Source organism: Lepus europaeus, chromosome 12 (assembly GCF_033115175.1).
Source record: "Lepus europaeus isolate LE1 chromosome 12, mLepTim1.pri, whole genome shotgun sequence".
NCBI classification, from domain to species: domain Eukaryota; kingdom Metazoa; phylum Chordata; class Mammalia; order Lagomorpha; family Leporidae; genus Lepus; species Lepus europaeus.
The window spans coordinates 83,110,826-83,137,326 of NC_084838.1; the positions used below are offsets into that span (position 1 = coordinate 83,110,826).

The window sequence follows — 26,501 nt, forward strand, 5'->3', positions numbered from 1 at the left end:
TTAAGAGAAATCATCTTACCTGTTTCATTTTCTTGTATTATGTGACCACTTGAAAATATTAAACAATACATGTGGCTTGCATTCTCATTTTGTTGGATGTGCTCATTCAGGCATTGATTATTTGTGCTCATCATTTGGGTGATGGCATGGGGGCTGTTAGGTTGCTGCCTTGGTAGAGCATGGGATTTCTGTGAGGGGATGGAAAAGACTCTTCAGCTTCTGGGTCAAAAGGAGGGTGTGTAGAAAACTCTTGGCTTGAGATCAGGCCCGGCAACTTGGATGGTGCAGATCCAGCTGGGCCAGGGGCCAGGCAATCAACGAGCACATGGGGCCAGAGTCTGTTGGCAGATTCATCAGCTTGCAGCCAGCTGGAGGCTGAGGGCTGGGAACATAACAGGGTGGCTCTTCCATATGAATCAAAACACTTTGATTTGACAACGGGTTATGAACACCAGAATGGACTGTAGGTTTTAAATTGTGGTGCTTGATTGTGCACCTGGCTCTACTGTGCTGCCTAACCTTAAAAAGAGACAGAATGCACCAGGGTAGATACTACTGCCATCCACTTGTGGAGGTCTCCACAGAGATTTGGAGGTAGATGGATAACCAGCATTTGTGATGGTCACAAATGATGTGGCCCATTTGTAAGGAGTAGACACATCAGTGGACTTGGACATCACACCTGACTGACATAGACCTAAATTGGACCAATAGAAATGATGAAGAACAGTTGAATCTTGGGTGGGCCTCTACACATACCCAGAACTGGTCTTGCTTCATGAGAAACTGTGTGTGTAATGGCTGATCACTTGCACTCTGGAGTCAAGTCTTGTCTCAATTCAGCTTTGCCAATGACTATCTCTGGGAACATAGGCAGAGAACTAAACTTCTTTGAGTCTCAGTGTCCTTATCCATAATGATGTCATTTACATGATGTTGACCAACTTCCTAGGTTGGTTGTTATGACGATTAAAGTGCTTGATAAATTGTAGCTATTATTATTATTGGCATTATGTTTGTTATTCCTATTTCTTTTTAAAATTACTATGTAAAAGCAACGACAGATCAGATTGGACTGTGGCTCACAGGTTAGCACTTAAAGATACTTGGTCCAGTGCAATCAGTAGAGATATGGCTCCACTAGCTCATCACTCTGGGGAAAAAAATGACATCATCTTGGTTCTTCTTGGCCACAGTCTTTGGCAGATCCATGGGAATCACAGCTTCCCTTTAAACTTATTCTTGCATTTGTAGTTCTCACAAATTACAGTGAAAATCTAAGGAGTTGTTGTTTAAAATAAGCATCTTGGAAGAAAAAGAATGGTAGAGAAGTGTGTTCACCTGAATCATTTGGTTGACAATGTCTGCCACAAGAACCATCTTGACATTTAGTTTTCCCATGGTTCCTAGACAACTGAGCAAGTACAGGCTTAGTGTCAGACGAAGGCTGAGGTGGTGGGAGAGTATTTGTTTTGGTTCATTTTTACTTTTTGTTAAAGAATAATTTAATTATTAGAGATAATGTAGTGGGGAAGGCACAGATGTAGGAGTGGGCTTATATCCTAGGTATGTACATGCATATGGGTAGCCTTGAACACTTTGCTTTATAACCTTTTTTAAATTTCAGTTTGTCTTCCTGAGAAGTGGAAGTAATACTCAACCTTTGCTATTGTTAAGAGGATTGCAGATGATGTAGGACTGACAGTGTTGTTCCTGCTGAGCAAATCTGATGACCCCAGCTGCTACATTGTTTTTCTGTCTCAAGAGAGCACATTTAATTGTGTGTATGGATTTGGGATTGCACTGACTAAGTTACCAGGAAATTCTGAATTCCCTAAGTAGGTATATCAGACCCTAACTGAGTCAGAGTACTTTGGCTAGGTCACAAACAAGTTAAAGTTCTAAGAATTCCTTGTATTACTATACTTTTATTCCTGATTTTTTTTAAAATTCAAGACAGTGAATATTTATCTGTATTGCTTGAGTAATGTGTTTGAGAACTTTGAGAATGTTCTTGGAACCCTCTACCTGACATCACAGCAATGGTCTTGAATATTTTAAGCATGCATTGAGATAAAAGCAATGAATGAATACGTGTGCTCAGTAGAAGAAAAACATACCAGCAGGACAGCATCTTCCAGGCAGGCTAGCACAACCCCACCACAGACTGCTTGCTTTCACTAAGCCCAGATTCTGTGCTTTACACCTGGGATGTTTGTCATGATACTTGATGGTTACTAGGTGTGTACATGCTTAGGGAAGGTAGAGGGAATAAAGCTCACAAATGCCAGTGCATGACTAATAGCAGTAAAATTTCATTTTGATGAATGCCATTATTAATTTATGGTTCATTTCAGTTTCACCCACTAATTATTTGCTCCCTGCTTATTGACTGTGTGTTCATGACAAGACTATTTTCTTGTAGGCCCATATTTCAAATTGACTGTGCATTGTCACATTTCATAAAGCCAAAATTTGTTTTAAATAGCACCTTTTTTTTGCCCATATGAGAGTCATTAGTCCATGTTGGTTTAGTGCATGTAAAAGCCAAGTGGCAAGTGTTTAATGGTGAAGTGGTAGGGAAATAGTGCCCAAAGGGTAGGTCTGAGAGCTGTAGACCTTTCTTATCACAAACATTGATTTCCCACTTGGATTTAATTCTTTATCTGTAAAATTAAGGGTCTGAGCTAGTCTCTTTTAGATTCCTGCCAAAAAAAGCAAAGTATCTGTGGCAGCATGCAAGAGGCCACCAAATGAACTATTCCATAGGCCTTTCTTTTATGCTGTGTTAAGTCAGGCTTCTCCAGAGAAACATGTCTCCAATAGGAGACATATATCAACTCTTGGTATCTTGGTATCATCTCTGTGTTTGTGTGTGTGTGTGTGTGTATTTGCATACACATGTAGGAGCATACTTCAAAAAGTTCATGGGAAAATGGAATTAAAAGAAATTTATTTTGGCTCAAAAATTTTGAAATTATGTACATGAGGGGTCTTCAAAACGTTCATAGAAAATCATATTATGAAAAAAACTATGCATGGATTTAAAAAAAACTTTTGCACCAAAGTAAACTTATCCTTTAATTCCCCCTTTCATTAACTTTTAAAAAGTACCCTAATATGTAGATATGTGTGTAGATGTGTATGTAGAGAGAGAAAGAAAGTAAAGGATAGTGAGTGGTTGGATTGCTTGATTATGGAAACATAGAAGTCTCTCTTGCCCTCTTGCCCTCTTGCCCTCCACAAGTTGGAGACTCAGGAAAGCCAATGCTGTTTTCTAGTTTGAATCCAGAAGTCTGACAACTGGGGAAACTGGTATAAATCCTGGTTCAAGGATAGAACACCAGTGTACCAGCTTATGCAGGCAGGCAGGTGGGGGAAAGATCCTCTCTTCCTGTGCTTTTCTTTTATTTAGGGCTTTGGTGGATGAATGTTGCCCACCAGCATTAGAGTGGGGAGTCTACTTTACTGAGTCCACTGATTTTTCTGCCAGTCTTATTCAGAAACAGCCTCACAGTCACACCCAGAAATGCTCTGTAATCTGAGCACCCTAGTCAAATTGACACAGAAAATTAACCGTCATATATGCTTATCTGTGATTTACTTGGCCAGACTGTTCCCCCTTTATTAGGTTTATGTAGTAAATACTAATGAGTTCAGAAAGCCAACTGCTTGCTTTTCCAGTCACTGATTCTAGAATAAGAAGGAATTCTTAGAGAGAACAAAATCCTGAACTCTGCAATGGCCACACGTTACTAGCAGTGTTGTGGTTTGTAATTGGAACATAGACTCCACATGTGAACTGTTAAGGATACATGAGAGACAGTACAAGTGTAAGTGCATAGGGTATACAAGTGTAGAAACAAGGATCTGGTCCCAGGTCTCAAGGTGTACATGCTATGATACTGTGTTGGCCTCTCTTGGTCCTAAGTCCTTCTGTTGGCAGGGATGTCTGGGAATCACTCTCAGATGAACATTTTGGGTGCATATCGGCATATGATGAGGCAGAGCTCAAAAGAGTAACTCATTTCTTCTCCCTGGAGGTATGTCAGAGAAAAGGAAAATCTCCCCGGAAGACCTATCAGGAGTTAAGGGTCTACAGGTTGTTTCACAGCGAGAACTGGTCAAAATGCTTCTAGAGACTTTTTGTGTTGGCAGTTGTGCGAAACAAAAGCTGTCAACTTAATCATATTCTAAAATGTGTGTGAAGCAGCTCAAAAGTGAAAAATGACATCATGGTTGTCACCTGCAATATTCCTCTTCAGTGATTATTTTGATAGGTTATTTATTGAGTACATTGCCCAGAATGAGAGCAATTCACTATCCGAACCTTGTGGTAATGTACTCTTGAAAAAAAAATCTCTCATCTTGCTATAGAACTAGACATCTTTTTAATGATTTTACAGGTTTCAGTAAAATTTAATTAATTGCAAGGGAATCTGCCCATGTGTTTTCAGTGTGTCCTTTTGACATATCAGTCAGTCTATTGACATTTCTCAATTTACAATGTTCTCACTTAAAACAATTTTTTGGCTTTACACTGGTGCAAAAGGAATTCAGTAGAAACCATCCTTTCAATTTTGGCTTTTGTCCTTTCCTGGGCAAGAGAATTGCTGTGTGATACTCTCTGGCAATCCTGGGCAGCAGCAGCCAGCATTGAGCTTCCAGTCAGTCCTGTAGTCACAAGATAAAACACCCAGAACTGTACAGTGTGCTGAGTTGCCAAGGCATCATGATCAGTAGGTTAGGTATAGTCATTGCGTTTTGACTTGGGGTATTTTCAACTTAATGATGGGTTTATTGGAAATTAACTCCATTGTAAGTGGAGGAGCATATGGATCTGACAACTTTGCAGCAACAAAAGTGGTGGGATTGGAAATAAATTATTTTCTACCAAACACTTATTATGTCCTGCATTTTGGCTCACAACAAAATGAAGAAAGAAGTAATTAAATACATTGAACCACTTGGGCAGGTTCTCAATATTATATCTTCCTATGATGTGTTTTAGATTTGTAGCTTTCACAAACAGCTCTTTATAGTTAGGGTTGGGTTCCCATTTTCTGTATTGTTGACCTACTACACAATACAATGTAGTGGTATGAGCATGCAGGAGCTTTCCACAGGTTGCCTGGTAGAAAATCTTCCAGCAAGAAGGGACGAAGAGCAATCTTCTTTGGTTCAAACACATCTTTGTACATTGTAATAACTCCCATACTATACTGTAGAGACTCCCAGGGCAGGAATCAGTTCATTGCCAATGATCAACTAAATTGGCTTCCCTGGCCCAGAAAGTTGGAAACATATTGATGGATTCACTTGTATATTCATTTGTATATTACTGCTTAATACAGTGCCTAGCATCTAATGGGTATTCAATAAATATGTGTTCAGTAAAACTGATTTTAAAGGTTATCAAGGAATTAACTATGTCAAACAAGTGTTTAAAGGTCAATCTCAGCTGGTAGGCCAACTGATACAAGGCCTTGCCAGTCTAAATATAGCACAGGGTCCCGTTATATTCTCTATGCATAAACAGGGTCAATTCATTCATCTAACAAGCACCTACTAGACATCTGTTAACAGCAAGTAATCTGCCAAATGCCAGGGACACTGATATGAAAAATCAAGCATCTTCCTTCTAGGGATACAGGGTGCATGAAAAGGCTGGCAAATAAATAGTTAAAATCTACTTCATAATGGTGATGGTAGAGAGAAGCACAGGATGCCCTGAAAGTAGCAAAGAAGGAAACACTTTCACCAAGAAAGTGTTATGATAAAAGAGGTTATCGACTGAGGTCGACTGGCAAGAGCTTAGAGGATGAAATAAATGTGACCAAGCGTGATATAAATCCAGATGGGATTTTAAGTGATTTCAGTAAGCAATAGATGAGAAAACGGGGTCTAAGTGGAATTGCTGAAAAATGGTTAGAACTGATCCATCTCACAGAGATTTCTGCATTGTCAGATGAAAAATCTACATTGTCAGTGGAGAAATCATTTTATATTTGTGGGATCTTTTACAACCTTTCTTATTACAAATTTAATTATTTATAATACATAGACATCTTTATGCATATTGCCTACTTCCTTTTTCCAAACATGGCTTTGGTAATGTCTAACACATTTGTGTTCACTGGAATTGTTCTAGAGAAGCTCTGGAAATCCACCTCAATGGAGGAAACATCATTGCCTGCCCTCAGTGGAATTCTACCATCAACATAGCTTTCCTTGGTCCTAGTCTCCATATAGGACTCCTGTTATTTATTCTGAGAAAAAAATAGTTGGAAAGCTTATTTGCACCAAAGAACAAACATAATCTTATAATGTTTTACATGATCTAGATAGATGTCAGTTTTCAGAGGTTAATGCAAATTGTCCTAGTGCCAGACAAAACATTTAAAGGTTTCAGAGATGCAATACAATTTTACTAATCACATAGGATTCCAGACCCTTTGAGAGGGTCTTTTTTTTGCTTGAAGCAAAACACTTCATTTAAGAGATGGCCTACTTTGGAGGCTAGACAGAAAGAGGCTGAGAACATTGATGAGCCAGATTGTTAACTCATCCCTTGGCCTTAGACATACCTTTTTGGGGTTAAATCATGACTTAGCTCAACCTCTTATGCTTGTGCTTAAAGAAATGAAAATCAAAGAAATAACAGGAATACAGAGTACCAGTCTCCTGACTTGTAATTTATTATAAAACTTCTACCTTCAGTATCACACTCTGCTTAATTGAGGCTAAACACAGCTTGCAGCTCTTGGGCTACTAAAAGAAGTGAACTCTGGTGGCCATAGTTTGGAAGAGCCAACACATCACCATGGTTGCATGGCAGACTTTCCTGTGCCAGGAACTGTGCTAAGTGTTTGATGCAAATCAGTTCATGTAGCTTTCAGATTCGATTATCGTGCCCATTTAACTTGCCTGAGGTGGCCCTGCTGTCTACAGGGAAGTTGGAATGCTCAGGCACAGGCCCCTTGGACTCCAGGAACTTTGCTCTGAATCCGTAGCTATCATGCCTTCCTTTGCATCATTTCATCTCATTCAGAGCAACCGGATAACTAAGGATTTCAGTTATGAGGGATTTTTCTTTTTCTTTCTTTAAATTTGGGAAATGTTCAGGCCTTGAACTTTATGTGTTCTAAAATTACAAGTCAGAAGGTGCCCTTGAGGGAAAAAGGATTTCTGTCATCACTGCCAAGGCTATGCCTAAGAATTCTTTTGCCTGTTTTAGTTTTTTTTTTTTTTTTTTCCCTCCACTGATCAGACATTTCTTCTGTCATTTGCAGGCTAAATGAGTCTCTTAACCCATTCAGAAATGCTTCCAGTGGAGTCAGAGAGGACCCCCTTTCCAATTCTTTGTGTGGATAATGAGGGCTCCAGAATTATGCCATACTACTGTCCTACTCCCTTTCCTCCTTCCTTTGCCTTTTACCCGAAAAGCTGCTAGTAAAGCGCTTGGTCAGCCTTGACTAATCTCCAGGTATAGCAATGTTGTGATGACCCAAAGAGAGAGAAAAAAATGTATACTCTGCTAAGCCACTCCATCTGCTAAGAGGATATTTCAGAAGGGAGCCAGTGCTGTATGGAAAGAAACATGGGCATGGATTGACTTTTTCAGCACTCTTGTCTCAGTTCTCTCAGCATCGTGTGTCCGGATCATGTCCCTTAACCTCACTGTGTCTCCATCTCTCCACTGGTAAAAGAATGGTTGCTTTATGGGGCAATTTGTGGTATTAAGGAAACAATTAGTATGGATTTTACAGGTATTTTGACCAAAACGTAAAAGTCTTCACTTTTAAAATCATTATAATGATTTCTCTACTAACCAGAATACCTTGAAAACCTCTACCACCACCACCACCATACCTTGGCTTTGTGACAAACACATCATTGATCTGTCACGGACCTAAATCAGAGTTTCCTAATTGCAGATGACATGCAACTTGTTTTTCTGCTTTCTCTTACATCTTTAGAGACAAAAAAAAAAAAAAAAACCCACAGGATTAGTGATTATTCTCTTTCAGAATGAGCAGTTACTAAACTCATTCATTCTGTAGTCTCTTCTGGGGTGCCTACTCTGGACAAGGGTTAAGCATGGCTGCTGGGGGCCTGGAGAAAGTTGACATCACTGTCCTGGGCCCCTGGGTCTCCATGAAATGTAGGCAGAATCCTCAGACTCCCTCCAGCCTGCAGTTGTCTCTCATCCTGAGCTGCTGCGTGTTGTACCGAAGGAAGTCTCTAAGGAGTATGCTCAGCACGTGCTAGAATCTTGATAGTCCTTTGCTGGGAACTGCGATCAAGGCCAGCTCTCCCTCCAGTGCGGAGTGCCTGAATGGGCCAGGGGGAGCTCTTTGGGGACAAAGAGAGAGTTGGGGACAGAGAATCAGTGTCAGCCCCCTGGGTGCAGTGACCATGTCACATGTCTATGAACACTGACACAACAGACTCCAGGGTAAGGCATCCAAAGCACCCAGCCTGCAGGAACGAAGCCTGATGGCAGAGACAGGCTGCTTCTGGGGGCTTGAGGCTGAGGCATTGTCAAGTGTGAGGACAGTGATGAAAATGTGTTTTTTCTCTCCTTCTGCGAGCCCGAACCCCAGGGCTCCTGTAATTGACTGTGGTGGGTATGGATTACACATTCAGGGAGAGAGAGGCCCAGTGAAATGACTTGGCACTCTTCTCTGCTACACACACAGAGCCTGCCTGGAAGCTGGGAGCTGGGATGCTGCTCCCTCGCTTTCCCATAGGGCTGGCAGGAGCTGCTTCGGGCGCACTCATTCATCAGGTCCACTTTCAGATTTTCATGTGCCTGACCTGCAGGTTTTGTCAAGTGCAGCCATTCTGGAAGCCCCAGACAGTGGTTTCTGAGATGAAGAAATAGCACTCAAATTGAAAAAACGTTTGGTTTGCCTCCGTCAACTGGCTTTAGGGGAGAAAGTGCCAATCCCTTTCCCGTTGGTGCACGGATATGGTGCAGTTCTTTTCCCTGAAGCCCAGAGACGCGCTTCTCCCCCACCCTGACCAAAGTAGCTGTTTGCTAAACACTTCAGATGGTGATAATGGTGTGTAAGAGCTGCCACAGTTCCAGTGTTTTGGGTTGCCAAATGCCCCTGCCCTCCCTGCCAAGTTTAAGGTTAGAGTTCAAGAGAAAAAGAGATATCATGGAAACCCAAGCCAAAGACCTTTCCCTCAGGCTGTTTCATCCAGGCCTCACCTTCCCTGCAGCTTCATACCACTTATTTATGAATTTTGAACTCATTTATAATTTAAAAATGTAGGAATATAGGTTAGCCTTGAGGGGACATAGAATACTTGTGCAGATTCACACCTTTTCCCTGAAAGTTGCATATTTATCTTGTAGCAACAGGAAGAAAACGCATTGGTTTTCACCCAACCTCATTTGATTGCACAGCTAGTGCTTGCCAACCTAACAACTGGTAATTCTTTGATTTTCAAGATTTTAAATCTTGAGACTTGAAGGTCTTGGAAAGAAGAAAAACCTGTCAGATAATGGAGAATGCTTCTCATGTTTAAGAGAGGGAGGAAGGGAGAGGTGGGGTGGGGGGGAGGAAACAAAATGGATGAAGCTAAAATTTCCAGTACTGAATTCTCAATTTCTGTGCCCACCCTCCAATCCCCCAATTGTTCCACTGTGCTCATAGCCATAGCAGAGAGTGGAACTTAGAAACAAAAGCCATTGTCATTTATATTTGCATAGCTAGGAGAATAAACCAATATGTATGATGGAGCTGAGTTTGTCACAAGGGAAGAGAGTTTCTCTCTCTTGAGTGTGTGATTTATGAGCGTTGTGAGTGATGAAATTAAGTAGTATGTTATATTCAGAAGAAAGGTACTGGCACAATTCTCAGTATTCAGCTGATCACTGCATGTCCTCTGCTTGGAGAAATGATGAGAATGACTGCCCTTTCGTTTGCCAGTATTTGCCTCTCTTTATACTAATCTCAGCTGAATTGAACAGTTTCCCCACTCTGTACAAAATAATGCTTCTCATTGTATTCACTTGATACACAACTTGAGGACATGCAGTTTTTACAAATACAGATCTGGGAATATCTTAAATGATTTATGCATACAGTTTCGGGATTGGTCAAAGAGAACCAAAATCCATGAAGCCATTAAGGCTTTGTTTTAAGGTAAAATTGTCTTTCCTACAGATATCTAAATCAACTACACTGAGGGCAGAGATGTATCTTATATTTACTTTAAATGTTGAATGGGTTTTATTAATTATATTGCCTTGGCTTTCACATTGTTTAGAGGATGATTTTTCAAAAGACAAATGTGTGTAGAATGCAATCATGCCTGTGTTTTAATGCAGCGATAATCTTCATCCTAGAGGGAAGCTGGAGGGAATTATATGGTGTCCCAATTCAGCCTTGTGTTAAGATTGCACTTAATCAAATGTGTGAATTTAACCTCAGGTGGCATTCAGATAGTGGAATTAATTTTAGCTGACTTGGAGCTCCATTTCCTTTTAATACTTGGGTAATCAAAGCTGTTTTCAAATTTCCTCTCATTGCTTGGATTTTAGCATTTAAAATAGAAGAGCTTGAAGTACAAGTTAGACATTGAAAGATTCTTAGGATATAATCTTGCCATTCAACAAGTATTTAATGAGTTCACACCACTGGCTTTTTCTTTTATTACCCCAGCCCTACTCAACATGCTGGGTTACACAGCCACACTTTCCTTCTCTCTCCCTTCCTCCTTTCTTCCCTCCCTCCCTCCATTCCTTCCTTCTTTCCTCCCTCCCTTCCTCCCTTTCTTCTCTTCCTTCTCCTCCTCCCCCTTCTTATTCTTTACAAAAACTCAATTATTTTAACCCACTGGGAACAGTGTTGCCATGACTAGGAATAAGGGAACTATTTTTCTTTTCCAGAGGACAAATTAAAGTTGACTCGAAGGACATGTATACTTGAGACAAATTAGAGGATAAATGCCTGTCTTGAAGGGAATTTAAGCAAGTGTGGGGAGTGACAACCTCAATGGGAAAATGAACCTGAAAGCTTTGGAGATTACCTTTTCTGGAAAGTTAAAAAGTGAAGTAAAAAATTAACATTTACTTATTAAATATTTTTTAGGCATTTGAATTTAATACTTTGCCCATCCTGGTCACTGAAAATAATACTCATAAGTGATAGGTTTTTCACAACTTGTGAGGATGACTTTTTTATTATTATTTCTGTACAATGTTCTATACCTGCTGCTATACTAAATTGCATTTTATACTTTATGTTTGAATATTTCATTCTTGAGATGCTTCCTAACATAAAGTTCATTAATAATTTCTCTGCTGTTTAGATGGCATTGAAACTTTGATTTTAGTTGCATTTTTCAAAGGACAGAATGTGCATCAAAAGCCTCTTCTAAACCAGTTGGCATCAGCTAGGATCACAAGGCACCACCTCTAGATCTGGGCCAGAGGGTCCTTCGCCTAGACTCATGCTTTAGAGGGCCTTACTTAATCCCTCTTTCATTTGAGTTTGTCACTCTCATCTGAAGCCTTGGTTGAGTCATTGAGACATGGTCACCCTAAGCCTGTGTACCATTCTAGATCATATTCCAGGTACCCAGGACTGGATGGCTGGAAACCTGCTTCCATGACTGTGTGACCCACCTTCTTTGTCTATCCACTAGAGGGCGAAATGCAATTCTGGAAGGCCTGAGGGATTTCCATAGGTGTCTATTGCCCATGAATGAGCTGTAGACAAAAACACAGAGTAACATAATCTTTCTAGGGCTTTTGCATTAGCTAGTCGTGTTGCCTGTAACATTCTCTCTCTCTCTCTCTCTCTTTTTTTTTTTTTTTTTGACAGGCAGAGTGGACAGTGAGAGAGAGAGACAGAGAGAAAGGTCTTCCTTTGCCATTGGTTCACTCTCCAATGGCCGCTGCAGCCAGCGCGCTGCGGCCGGCGCACCAAGCTGATCCAAAGGCAGGAGCCAGGTGCTTCTCCTGGTCTCCTATGGGGTGCAGGGCCCAAGCACTTGGGCCATCCTCCACTGCCCTCCCAGGCCATAGCAGAGAGCTGGCCTGGAAGAGGGGCAACCGGGACAGAATCCGGCGCCCCGACCGGGGCCAGAACTTGGTGTGCCGGCGCCGCAGGTGGAGTATTAGCCTATTGAACTGTGGCGCTGGCCATAATATTTTCTTTAATCTCAACATGCAGCTGATTTTTAATTGTTCAATAGTCTGTTAAATACACATCTTTCAAAGAGGCCTTTCTTGACCACCTTTCCTAAAATAGCCTCCTTCTCTATAATCACTCTCTAACTTTACATTATTTGCTTTTTGCATCACTCAATACATGAAAGTCTACTATATAATTTTTATTTATTTACATAATAAAACAGAAACTGCCTGAGGGCAGGAAATTTGTTATTTTTTACACTGTCATTCTGTAGCATCCAGAACACTACTTGTCATATAGTTAGCACTCAATAATTTCTTCTCAGTGAATAAAAATAAGTGAACAGACTTTGAGGATTAGGAATGTGTTTTACCACTTTAATTTAATGTAACAATTTATTTTATCCCTTTCCCTATAATCTTATTTGGGGTGAAATGGGCAATGAATTAGTAAATTAAATTTTTAGAAGTATGTAAAAGTGGAATAGTTTAAAGAGAGAAATATGACTTTAATTTTCTAAAAGTGAGTAATGTAGTTAGAACAATAACACTGTAAGTTTTTCCATTCAACAAAATAATAGCAAAATTACATTTTGACCTTCTTGAAGAAAGTCAACAAAATGTAAAACTCTGTCAGATGAAGGTTCTCAGTTTGACTTGTGATGTCTTTTTCTGTGCCACTGTCCTGTATGTACACACAGTATCTATTTCATAGCTTGCTTCTAAATGACCAATTACATGATTCCCTGATTCCTAACAAGTTATGTTATCTATATAAGCTTCAAATGTTTGTAGTATTTAACTGGGACCCAAAAGGCCTGTTTCAAGCAAATCAAGTAAAACTTTTCCATCAAATAAAAAGTAATGTCTTATTTTGTTCACAAATAGCTATCTGAAATAAGCAAAATTCAAGCAAGTGTGATAGTTTTTCTTCAGAACGGGTGGCCAACAGAATAATATTAACACTTAATAACTCAGCCATTACAAATTACTTGATGGAATAAAATGTGAAGAATAGACTACCCCTATTTAAAACACACTTTTACTAGATTCTGTGATTTTTTTTCAGTGTTTAACTGACTTGTTGCCAGAGTTTTAGAAAATTCCTGGGTTATGTTTAAGGCTCAGAAGCAGTATTTCAATACTAAAATGTCTTCATCAATCTTTGTCTTTCATAGCAGAAAAAAAGTATGTATGTGTCTATTATGTACCTTCATTCATTTTTTAAAGATTTATTTATTTGAAAGATAGTATTACAGAGAGAGGAGAGAGAGAGAGAGAGAGAGAGAGAGAGAGAGAGAGAGAGAATCTTCTATCTGCTGTTTCACTCCCCAAATGGCTGTAATGATTGGGGCTGGGCCAGGCCAAAGTCAGGAGTTAGGAGCTTCTTCCCATTCTTCCACATGGGTGCAAAGGTGCACATAGACCATCTTCCATTGCTTTCCCAGGTGCATTAACAGGGAGCTGGATCAGAAGTGGATCAGTGGGGATTAGAACCAACACCCACATGAGTTGCCAGGGCTGTAGACAGCAGCCTAACCCACTGTGCCATGACACTGACCACTAAATGTTTTTTTTTTAAAGATTTATTTGTTTACTTGAAAGAGTTACAGAGGGGGGACAGGAAGAGGTAGAGACAGAGAGAGAGAGAGAGATAGAGAGATGTCTTCCATCTGCTGGTTCACTCTCCAAATGGCAACAGCCAGGGCTGAAAGAGAGAGAGAGAGAGAGATGTCTTCCATCCGCTGGTTCACTCTCCAAATGGCAACAGCCAGGGCTGGGCCAGGCAGAAGCCAAGAGCCAGGAGCTTCATCTAGGTCTCCCTAAATGGGTGCAGGGGCCCAAGGACTTGGGGCCACTTTCGACTGCTCTTCTAGATGCATTAACTGGGAGCTGGATCAAAAGTGGAACATTCAGAACTCGAACTGGCACCCCCATGGGATGCTGGTGCTGCAGTGGTGCCTTTACCCAATATGCCACAGTGCCACTCCTCACGTATTTTTTTTAATCAAGGCAGTTTTGTCTTATTTTGACAATGAAAGAAAAATTCACAGTGGAGAAATATTTGTATTTTCATTTTCTGGAGTCAAAGCTAACCAAAAACAGATAAAAAATAGGGAATCCCATTTCCTGGCAAGTTCTTCATTCAAATAATGAAATGAATAATATAACTCACTGCACTCATTTCTAAATATTAATCTTGCATCTTCAAAGAATGGCTTAAGATCACTTATTAACAGGAGAATTGACCTCTCCTCTCTATTATTTGACAAACATTTTATTCTCATTAGAACCAGAGACTAGGGCGATGTAGATTAAAGTTCAAAGCTAAAAGGAAGAAACTGGAGGGCATATTTAGTCTGTCTTTGTTCATTCCACAGACAGAAGAGGCCCACAGAGATCACACAGGTGACTGGTGCCAAATTTAAAATAATAACTTCTCAGTATTTAAGTCATGTTCGAATACAATATAAAACTATCTAAACCACTTTTACTATGTCATTTTCTCGTTACTGCTGCTTAAAAAATATGTTGTAACAGGCATTTCACCACATTTGAAATTGTTGTTTGATTATAGAATAAGAATAACCAAAGGAATCGATTACATTTTTAACATGTTAAATTTCCTGTATAGGTCGTGTATTCACATGGTTCAAAAATATAAAAAATAACCATATTCTGGTTTCTCTTCAGATCATATAAATCTTTCCCTTTTTACAAAAATATAGAATCTCTCCTCTCTCTATCTCCGAGTCATCTAGCTTTTCCCCCAGCAAGCAACCCGTGCTATCAGGGTTTTCTGTATGTGTGATCACTTCGGGCGATGAAAACATTGTAGTAGACTTTGTATACTGGTTTGGTCCTTACTTTTTTCTTCACTTTAGACTATAGCATGGAGATGATTCCCTGTCAGTACATAAAGACCATTGCGTTCATTTATGGTTGCATTGTACTGTATTGTATTGCTATGTCATTATTTCCTATTAATATAGATTCAAGTGTTTATAATTTTTATTTATGACTAGTAATGCTTCAGGATATAAACTTGTAATGTATAAATAAATACACAGGATAAACTCCTAAAAGTAGAATGCCATTTTTATGGGCATTGTCCAGCTATCTTCCAGAGTTGTACAAACATACATTCCCCTCATCACTGTGTGAGAAGGACTGCTATCTCTTGTACTCACTAACAGGAGGTTATTACACTTTGTGTTTCTATGTGGGTGCAAACTTGAAATCTTTACTTAATTTATACTAAATTGATCTTCTGTATATAAAGAGAATTGAAAATGAATCGATGCGAATGGAATGGGAGAGGGAGTGGGAGATGGGAGGGTTGCGGGTGGGAGGGAAGTTATGGGGGGGAAAAACATTGTAATCCATAAACTGTACTTTGGAAATTTATATTTATTAAATAAAAGTTAAAAAATAAACTCAGAAATATTAAAAAAAATCTTTAGATCATTCATAGCTGAAATGTAAAAAATGCTATTCAGTTTAGTTTTAAATTTACTCTGTCTTAATATGTATGAGCTGGTCATACTTTATATGGTTAAGATACTTGACCAACCTTTCCAGAGATTTTTGTACTTCCAGCCTGTGCTCATTTCCCTATTGAATTGTCTTCTTATCTGCTGTAGAACTCTTTATATATTAGTAAGTTAGTCTTTGGCCCATACTTGGAGCTGTAAACTTTCCCAGTTTGTCTCTTACCTTGATTTTGAAGTTTTTTAAAAAAGACATGTATTTATTTATTTGAAAAGCAGAGTGACAGAGAGAGAATAACAGAGAGAAAGAGACACAGAGATACAGAGAGAGAATCTTTCATTTGCTGGTTCATTCCCCAAATGGCTGCAACAACCAAGTCTAGGCCACGTTGAAGCCAGAAGCTAGGAACTCCATTCAGGTTTCCCACATGGGTGGTAGGGACCCAAGTAGTCGGGTCATCTTCTGCTGCCTGCATTAGCAGGAAGCTGTTTCAGAAGTAGGGCAGCAGGATTTGAACGGGATTCAGATATGGAATGCTGGCATCACAAATAGTGGCTTAACCTGCTGCACCTCAATACTGGCCCTTGGAAGTTTCTTTTCAAGTCATTCTGGATTTCCTTTATTTTATATGTAGTTGAATTTATCAATTTTTCTAAATCATCTTTTTATTTGCATTGTATTTGGACAAAGATCTTTCATGCTAAGCTTATTTTTAGAAATCACCTGTATTTCTTATGGTGATTTACTGTTTTTGTTTACTTTTCATTGAAATATTTGATTCCTATCAAATCTATCACAATATAAAATATGAGAATGACTTTAACCTTTGTTTTTTTTCTCAATTGGTGTTCCAACACCATTTATGAAGTAATTTGATTTTCATCCCTGATTTAGGATAGAATTTTTTTTTTTTTTTTTTTGGACAGGCAGAATGGACAGTGAGAGAGAGACACACAGAGAAAGGTCTTCCTTTTCCTTTGGTTCACCCTGCAATGGCTGCTGCGGCCGGCGCACCGCGCTGATCCGAAGCCAGGAGCCAGGTGCTTCTCCTGATCTCCCATGGGGTGCAGGGCCCAAGCACTTGGGCCATCCTTCACTGCACTCCTGGGCCACGGCAGAGAGCTGGACTGGAAAAGGAGCAACCGGGACAGCATCCGGCGCCCCGATCGGGACTAGAACCCGGTATGCCGGCGCCGCAGGCAGAGGATTAGCCTAGTGAGCCACAGGGCCAGCTTAGGATAGAATATTTTAAATCATATACTCTATTCTTGACTGTTTTGGGTCAATTTCTGACTTTTTATTCTATTCTAGTGTATCTTTACATGTTTGCTACCGATATAGATTTTAATCATTAGTTTTAATGTGTCTTAATCATTATCTCTTACTGTAGGATACATTTTTACAATGACACCATAACTTGTTTCCCATTTATATTTATGTAATAACATACATATAGTCACATGATAGCATCTTTGTTTTCTCCTCTTGCCTTTCCCATGAATAGTTTGAAAAAAATTGATAAATTCTAAAAAACAATGAGATACAAGTGCAAATGAGATGGTAGTTTCTGATAATTATCAATTATTATGTTTTTCTTGGCAAGTGAGATCTGATGGAAGAGGCCATCTATATAAAGGCTCTTAGGAAGTGGAAGCCAGATATGCTCTTGGCCCACAGAGGTAGGAAAGCACTGTGGGTAGAGGGAAGGAACGTTCTTAAAATCATGTGGCAGGTATATGTTGAAGTTCATGGAGAAGAGGTTGATGATTTCAAAGTTTTGTAGTTTTTACACACTAGAGTAACTGTAGTTCCTTATTGTGTAAAATGTAGAACATTCAGAACTTAAACCAGTAAGGAAAAGCATACAATTACTTTGTTCTCCTGGATAGACTATGGTTCTATGAAAATGAATTTGTTAGTGTCTTTTCTTTGCAATTGACTTCTTGGCAAGTAATAAATCTGTATATTGCATTACTCCTGGGTTTTTCCTTAAAGAGTTTAAGGATAGACATATGGATAACAGTTTTAAAATATAACTATGGCCTTTCCAGTCATAGAAACCTTCCGATCCAAGAGGTCCTTTTCCCGTTCTCCAAAATATATAGAGCTATATATATACCCAGAAAGCACCACGGCAAGGCACATGGTATTTAGTACTAAAAACACCCCCACTGATCTTTTCTGGAGTACTGCAACCCTGTGATCAGAGTGACTCGTAGTCCAATCTAGATGCCAAGTTTCTATGCCATCTTCTAGCCACCAAGCCCTGTAACTAAGCCTTTTTGTTTGGTAAAATTACAGAAGAGATGTCGTTGGGTAAGATATTTTGTTCTATTTTAGTGCCTCTAGTTCGTCGAGGAAAATGACTGTCAGTTTTCTCACATACTTCTCCCACTTGTCTGCGTGTGTCCATGTGTGCTTAAGAAGTGCATACTTGTAGTGTTTTAGAAACAACTTTCCGCTTGTACCCTAGTGTAGACTGTTTTGATCGCTAGGAGCCTTTGTGTAGATTGTAAACTGGGAGAGAATTGACGAGTTCTGTTTTGTGCACACAAGCAGCTTAGCAGTTTGGAATTTCTGAAGACACCTTTGGGATAAGCTACTGCCGATACAGGATTAGTTTTGAAAGAAATTCTTTCTAAACAGATATGTAGTCTTCTTTTTCAAGCATGCAGTGGTGAGCCAATTCAATATTGGGAAACGATTTACAGACAGTGAAGAAAGAAATGCTGGTCATAGCACAGCCAAAGTTTTGATCAGAAACACAGTAATATAGCCTATGTCAGATGTCATTCATGGAGACGGTTACATTTGGAATATTTGCTACATTTTCTCGGTAAAATATAAAGTTCTTCAAAAGCAAAGATAATTCTCACTCATCTTTACCTTTCCAGCACAGTGCCTGCCTCTCAGTGCTTATTGAGTGATTCAGTGAGATGAATGAAAGTCATTCCTAGGAAAGATTGTTTGAAATAAAGAAGTCACAATTTTTCCTGGAGATAGACGATATATATGTACATCCATATTCCCTGCTCCACATTGATTGAGCAGGTTGCCTTAGTAATTCTTTAATAAAATATGCAACAGAGGTTTTGAAATCTTTTTTGAATGGGTGGATGTAGAATTTCATTGGTGAATTACAAAGCTTGCCCCCACCTCTGGTCAGTTTTTAATTTCTTTGTGGACAATAGGGATAAATGATAGAACATTTCAGAGGTTGTGACCAGAAGAAATCACACAAAGGAACATTTAGGACAAATAGAAGTGTGCCACCAAGCCTGATATTGCGTTCTGGGTGCTCTGTTGAGACTGCAGCATACTCATTTTGATGTTGCTGTAATAATAATCTGTTTGTTAAAAATACCCCTATACATATATCCCTAGTATTAAAGAGCCTGGATTATACTCAAGGCTCCCAGTTAATATGTTTAGGCAAAATCAATGGCTAGATATTAAGACTTTACTCAAATATAGCAGGTTTGAATTTTACAGCTGGCAAGGAGCGCATAGTTCAAGAAACTAAGTGACTTTGTCTATTTTATTCCAGAGTTAATACTGGGGCTTTGGTTTTCTGATTTCTCAGATACTGCTACACTGTGTTGCAGAAAGCTATTTTTAAAAATATGTGATCATAGAGCACTTGATCCCTGGACGTTTTTTAAATTTGATGTATGGGACTGGCATTGTGGTATTTTTTTAAAAAAATTTATTTATTTATTTGAATGTCAGTTACAAAGAGAGAGAGAGAGAGTTAGAGAGAGAGATACTGTATTCACTGGCTTACTTCCCAAATGCCACATTCTGGCTGGGCCAGGATGAAGCCGGGAACTTCATCTAGGTTCCCACGTGGGTGCAGGGCCCCCAGAACTTTGGTCATCTTCCACTGCTTTCCCAGGCACATTAGCATGGAGCTGGTTTAGAAGTGGAGCAGCCAGGACTGAAACCAGTGCCCATGTGGAATGCTGGCACTGCAAGTAGTGGTTTAACCCATTGTGTCACAGCACCAGCCCCTCATCCATAAAATTTTATTGGGACACTGTCAGATCTTTCACCTATGTGTTGTCTGTGGTGCTACAATGGCATGATGGGTGATTGCATCAGATATATGAGGTGCAAAGCCTAAAATGTTTTGTATTTTGAGCTTTATAGAAAAGCTTCCAACCTTTATTACAAGGAAAAATGAAAAAAAATTAAAAATTAACACTATCACTTTGTGATAAATTAGAACATATGCTTTCTGCAAAAGCTAAAAATAGTCTTGTCATCAAGAGATGTAAATGATCTCTTTATAAAAAACTAAAATGTCTGCTTGAATTAAAAACAAAAAAAGAATTGGATTTCTAGGAAATCTCTGATTATAGATTATAGTTGCCACAAAGCTTGTGACTTAAATAGCACTGACTGAAGATGGAAGATGCCTTAGGCTGTCACTTATATTGTGTGAACTGAGGATGCAACTTGAATGCTCACCAGCAGTCCTTCTCTTGACAGGTGGAGTGGATCCAACAGCAAGTGGTAAAAAAACGCACAAAAAGGGATTATGACCTCAACCGTGCCCAGTCTACCTACTTCAACGATCCCAAGTGGCCTAGCATGTGGTATATGGTAAGCCCGCTATGGAAGCCTGGCATGGGGCCATGTCATCTAATTTTGTGCTATGCAAGGATTATCTGTTGGGTCTGGGAGGACACAGAAATCACAGACATCGGGGACTTTTTCTTGTTTTAAGATCTAGCATTTAAGATTGGTTAGTGGCCTCTCCTGTTTTCTGGATCTTTTTTGAGCTTAGATTTTAGCTCTAAGGAGAGAGAAAAGGCAGCTCTGATTCACAAAAATTCTGTTTCAGAGCTCACTTTGTGCAGTAGCTTTCTAAGTGGGTCAGAGGGTAGAAAAATATGCTAAGATGCAGACAGCATTAGAACTGTCAATAATTGGGTTCACCTCTACTACACATTTATTCAAAACCAGCCTGGTTAATGCTGCCTGGTTCTTGGAAATCACAGAAATGATTTTGCTGGTAAGTGACAGACTGCAGACTCAAATCATCTGATGGCTGCCCTCTCAGTTAAGGTAATAGTTTATAAAACTGAACCCAGAATAACAGCTGAAAAGTGTTTGACTTGTAGTTCAGTGATTCAAGAAGACTTTAGTGAGGGAAACTTCCTTAACATGGAGGGAAGAGTGACCCTCCAGTTTACTCGTCATTCCCTCCTTTGAAAATATTTCTCTAGTTGTAGTATGCTCAGGTTCATGGTCACTGAGAAATGGATTAGCATACATTAATTACTCTTAATAATGAAATCCACTTGTGACTGATTTGCTCCACTATCTATAAAAAGCCATTTCCTTTTCTCTTTTGCAAACATCTTGATTGCTGAACACTGCCTTTGTATTTTCCACTTTGCTACTTTATCTTTGTAGTCTCTGTCCCTGCTTCTCTACACAATGTCTCCAGATTGAAGAATGGACATAGATCTATAACATTTCCCATTCCTAGCCTGTACTTTCCTACCTCCTTGCCTTTCATTCCTTCTGCCTAGAGTACACTCTGGCCTTCCTCCTCCCATGTCAGGATTTTTTCCTACCCTTTAGAGCCTATACTCACCTGTGGAAAGTCGTCCCTACCTTGTCTGTCATCATTTCTTCCTCTGGTCCCCTGTACCCTCCATCCCTGCTACTCATGGCATCTATCTCTTGACACTTCGTTGTTGTTTAATCTCGTCTGTTAGATGGAGCATAGGGAGCTCACTGAAGCCAACCTCTTCACCTTGGTTCCTGCTAAAATTCCCTTAATACCCTCCCCCAGCACCTTTCAATGCTAGAAATTTGTGCTTATTTAGAGGCAGGTGAATGTGGCTGGTATTGTCCCAACTTCGTTTTCTTGGTCATGCCTAGAAGTGAAAGGTTGTGGAAATGCTTTGGATCTCAGAAAGAATTTTACACAGAAAGCTCTGTCATCCTTAAGGAGAAAACAGTGGGTGGGGCCATAAAGGTGAGTCAAAGCAGAAGTGGAAATCACCTGCGGGACAGTGAGACACACCGCACGTGTCAGCTCTGCCGTTAAGTCAGTGTGAGCCTTAAGCTGTTGGCCAGAGCTAAGGGGGTTTGTCTGCACTGACAAAATGATGAAAGCGTAATGGAATTAAGATACAGGAGTGAAGTAAATATGTACCTACACTTCTGTTTATAAGACCAGAGTGAGAAAGTCCTCCTTGGCCTTACATTTCTTCTCACAGCAAAGAGCCGAGTTGCTGTCTGCACAGGTCCCATGCAACACTGGAAGTGTGTGGCAGCCTTCCCTGGTCATGCCGCCACACCAGCAGGGAAGGCTGGACTCCAGAGGGAACTGTGGGCAGCGGTTAGCCTGGAGACTGAAGGTTCTAGAGTCTGCCAACAAGACCCCCTCACTCCAAGGAATCGCTGTGCTTTCTCTGGAAACTTCCCTTTGTACATGAGGAAAAAGTTGAAATAAGAGCTTTAGTGGGACTATTGAAATGTCAGATTTTTAAAAGCACATATTTGATAATAATTTAAATAGGCAACATGTTTTGATCACTTTTCTAATGCAGTTTAAACAAATGCCAGAGTTGATATTTGGGGTGAGTGACCTGAAATCACCCAGTCTGGAGGTGGCAGAGCTGAGATGCCAAAGCAGACAGGTTGATGCCAGAGTCCACAGGATTAACACAGTATCCTACCCCCACCGTTCTACTGTTTACAGTCACTGAGGATGACACTGGTCCTGTCTTCCAGGAACTTCCAATCTATCTTTGGGAAATGACGAAGATGCAGGCAGAATGATTAGTGCCTGGTAGTACCTTGGGGATAACCAATGTGCTCCAAAGATTCCTGTTGAATGATTACCTTTAACAACAAGGGCGGGAGCTGGGTTAGCTGCCTGCTGTGTATTTCTCAGGTGTTTTATGACAGAATGGGGAGCTGGACTCCCTGAGCTGCATACCTGGAATCAGATGCCCATTACTTCACTTAGTATGTCCGTGGCTGGGTTGGTTAAGCTGTCCTCAAATGTAAAATGAGTGTAAAAGGATCTAGCTCTTATGCATGAGTTATCTGTTTCTGCCTAACAAAACACCACAGAATTTAGTTCCTAAAACCATTCATTCATGGATTCTGCAGGTCAGGAATTCAGACAGGGCCCAATGATGATGGCTTTTCTTTGTTCTGTAATAACTAGGGTTTCAGTGGGAAGTCTCAAAAGCTTGATGAGAATGGGAAGATCGATTTTCCAGGTGGCCTAGTCACCTGCCTGGAAGATCAGTTCCTTTCCATACGGACCTTGTCGGAGGGCTACTTGAGTGTCCTCTTGACATGGCGCTGGCTTCCGCATGTCTTTGATGACTTAACCTCAGGATTCACGGGGCCCCTTGTGTAATGTTCTGTTGGTTCCATGAATCAGCTCTGATGCAGTGGAAGGGACCTACACAAGACTGTATACTAGGAGAGGAGAGTCTGGAGGGGGCATGCAGCAGGCTGGCCACCACAGCTAAAGGGTATTCTGTAGGAGGAGCCTTTAGCACACTGCCGGATACCAGCAAACCCTCAATAAATTGTAACTGTTGTTATTCTCTGACTACTTCATTGTAATATGTGGAGTTTTCTTTTTATCTGCTGCTTAAATTGCTGCTAGTCAAAGAAAGGTGAGAGCCCATGTCTAGTAGGCATTCTTCAGAGCCGTCCTTGGTGACACAGCCAGAGCAAGGTGCTCATTTCCTGCTTCTTATTGCCTCCAGTTTTTCTAAGGGCTGTTTGGCGAGCCTCCATAGAGTCCTGCCTCCAGCTCATTAGCCTGGGCCCGTTCCTGTCATTCTATATTTATCACAGGAGAACAGAGATTAAAGAATGGCATGAAGTGTGCCTGAGTGTCTCTTTAAATTAATTTGAAAGCTTTGCCCGTGTTGCTCCTCCTCTTGGAAACTGGTGTGCAAAATCATTACGTTTAGCCTTGAGGCTTGGGCAGTATATTAGGGAAATGTGTATTTATGAGCGTTTGTTATGGAGAGGATGATTGTGTAATTACTCCTCTCTCCTGACACACTGGGCTCGGGTTTCCAGGAGTTGGAGGGCCCAATCCTAGAAATACAACTCAGTTCTCATTTCACCAGCAAACTTCTGCCGTCTTTGCTAGGCATAATGCCAAATACTGAGGGTTTAGACAAACGTGACTTGTGCCTCCTAATAAAATCAGGAAACAGGAGAGACGAATATATAAGCACCAAAGAAGTTGACTGGTGGAGAGGCTTCTCCCTGAAGCCTTTCCAGGGATCATGTACATACCTAAGTCACTACCCCTGACGCATTGGGCTGTAGATTTTTATTGCAGATCTGCTTCTTCCATTAGAATCTCCTAAAGAGTTTGTAAACATATACAAACTTGGGCCCATTTATCACAGAGTATTTATGTTTTGGTGTGGAGTGGGGTTCACACAATGGCATTTCATCAGCACACCCTGGATGTGCAGGATGTGATAAATTCTCAATAAATGGTAATTGAATAAATGGGTGAGCAAGCTAGATTAAAAACAACTCAATGTGTGTTCACCTCTATGATAGAGAAAGTAATTGCTCACCATTTAATGAGTTCTTAGTATTATGGGTCAAGCATTTTGTCAAACTTTTACAGATATTATCTTATGGCCATTGTTTTGGTAAGTTTGGAATTATTATTGCCTTCATTATAAAGATGAGGAAGGAAATCAAAGCATACAAATGTTGAATCACTTGCCCAGGGTTACACCATTTACCAGGGGAAAAGTCTGGTGCTCAAACCCAGTCACTCTGTTCCCAGAGACCTAGGATTCCTGCTTTTTGGTTCTTAAACTAGCCGGTACCAGGAGGGCATCTTAAAAATAGGTTACTGTCCAACTCTTCTTTTTGCCCAGCACAGACTGGTAGTGTGCATTCCTACAAAGGACCCAACTGAAACTGTTGCTGGGGTCCAGATACTGCTTTGAGAACCCACTACTCTGCCATACTTAAACACAAGATTATGAAATTATAGCCTGATTCTGTCTCCTCTGTATTAGGTAGAGAAGACGAGCTTTTAGACTTAAGGGGTGTTTTAAAGCACACCTGGTCAGCTTAACTTTTTCTTGATCTTGTACTTTTTCCTTCTTGCACAGATTTTCTGTTTGGGAAGCTGGCAGCTTTAATATGAGAAGATATTTTCCCTTTACCTGCACTGATTGAAAATACCCTTGGCTTTTATAGTCTTTCAAGCTACTCCAGAAACATAGGATATCTGATAGGAAAAGTTGTGAGGACTTGCTCCGATCTTCAGGAACTCAGTATAATAAATCTGTTTAGACATACCCAGCTAATACAGTGAACCATTTTTGCACTACTAAAGAAAATTCAGTTTGATTCTAGAGACAGCAAGGTTAAGTAAAACTTTTCCTCAGGGATTTGGAAAACCAGTTGAGCGATTTCAAGGAGTTAACTGTTTTAAAAATTATTACAAAATATTTAAGACAAAATTTTTAGAGAATAGCACAAGTGTCTGTTCACCCACTCTCAAACTAAGGCATAAAATATTATCTCTATAAATGAAATCCCCTGCAATTCCTGTCCTAAGAGCGCATCCCCTACAGAGATGTCAGACATGCTGCAATTGTAATACGTTGAGGGAATTCTTCCTTGTTGGCAGGATGCTACTCTTTGTGTGAGGGGCTATTCAGTTTGTGGAAGGTTTACAGTTTTAAAAATCAAAAAACACACACTTGTATGTGAAATTCAGCAGTTGGGCTATTGATAAGTGGTCCTAAGAATTCAAGTTGGAAATGAGACTTGGATTAATATCTACATTTAACAGAAAAGCCCTTGTATTTCCTCAGTCATGCAAATATTTTATTACTTAAGGAAATTAACATAGCATTGTACACTATTATTTGTCTAACTATTAAAAAACTAACAATGATTTGGGAGAAGCCCCTAATAATTAATATAAGGTATAGCCTTAAGTCCATAGATGTGTGTGTGTGTGTGTTTTCTATTTGATGGAAGGCAGAAATATTTAGAGACTTCGCTCTTGATGCTCAGACTCTAGTAGTTAGGATTGGTACTCTTGACTCATCATCTTAGCACAGTAGAACATTTTGTGATGAATGTTGGGTGGCCTATTTAATATGCATTATTTAAAGGCAGACTGTAACGAATGGGCTCATTTTTTGATGCAGTACCTCAGATTTCATGAAAGCTCTCTGGGTGGTTTTTTTTGGAGGGGAAAAAATTATATTTGTTGATCAGCAGAGTGAAAATTAGCTGAGTTCAGTTATGCATGTCGGGCATATCTGCCAAAAACTGTGAACTAGCTGGGACAGTAATTGCAAAAAATGATTTTAAGCCACATGGTTCTTTCTCAGCCAACTGGATGGTGTTCAGTGCTCCAAGAGTTTGAGGCATTGCTGTTTCTGTGGTTGGCACACATTTTCTTAATGATTTACATTGTCATTTGACTCTAATAAAATCTGGTGGAGTTTGTGGCATTATTGTCCTGGCAGCTTGGAAATTATCCTTTTAAGACATCCCATTTAGCTGTTTTAATTGAAAATGCAACATGGTGGAAATCTGCAACCATGTGGCACATTCAGATGCAAGCAGCAGGCCTTCTGAGAAAGGATAGACCCTAGTTAGGCAGTAAATGATATATTGGAGATACGGCTTTGGTTTACTAATTTGTGTCGCTCCCTAGTGCTGTGACCTCTGGAAGGATCTTTTACTTCTCTCAACCTTGGTTTGTCTAAAGCACAAATAAGCAAGCAACAAAATAAATGATATCTGGTCTGGCTACTTTCTTAACAACGTTCTTACTTGAACGTCTTCCAGTTCTGCATGGCAA

General features: G+C 40.0%; 1 protein-coding gene across 2 annotated transcripts in view; it reads left to right on the forward strand.

The window, feature by feature from the left end:
* PCSK5 (proprotein convertase subtilisin/kexin type 5) overlaps positions 1–26,501 on the forward strand; it is a 434,133-nt gene that overhangs the window by 72,019 nt on the left and 335,613 nt on the right. For both annotated transcript variants that reach the window (XM_062208432.1, XM_062208433.1), the window contains exon 3: positions 20,138–20,251. In XM_062208432.1, coding sequence (XP_062064416.1) covers positions 20,138–20,251 — 114 coding nt within the window. The remainder of the gene's footprint in view (positions 1–20,137; positions 20,252–26,501) is intronic.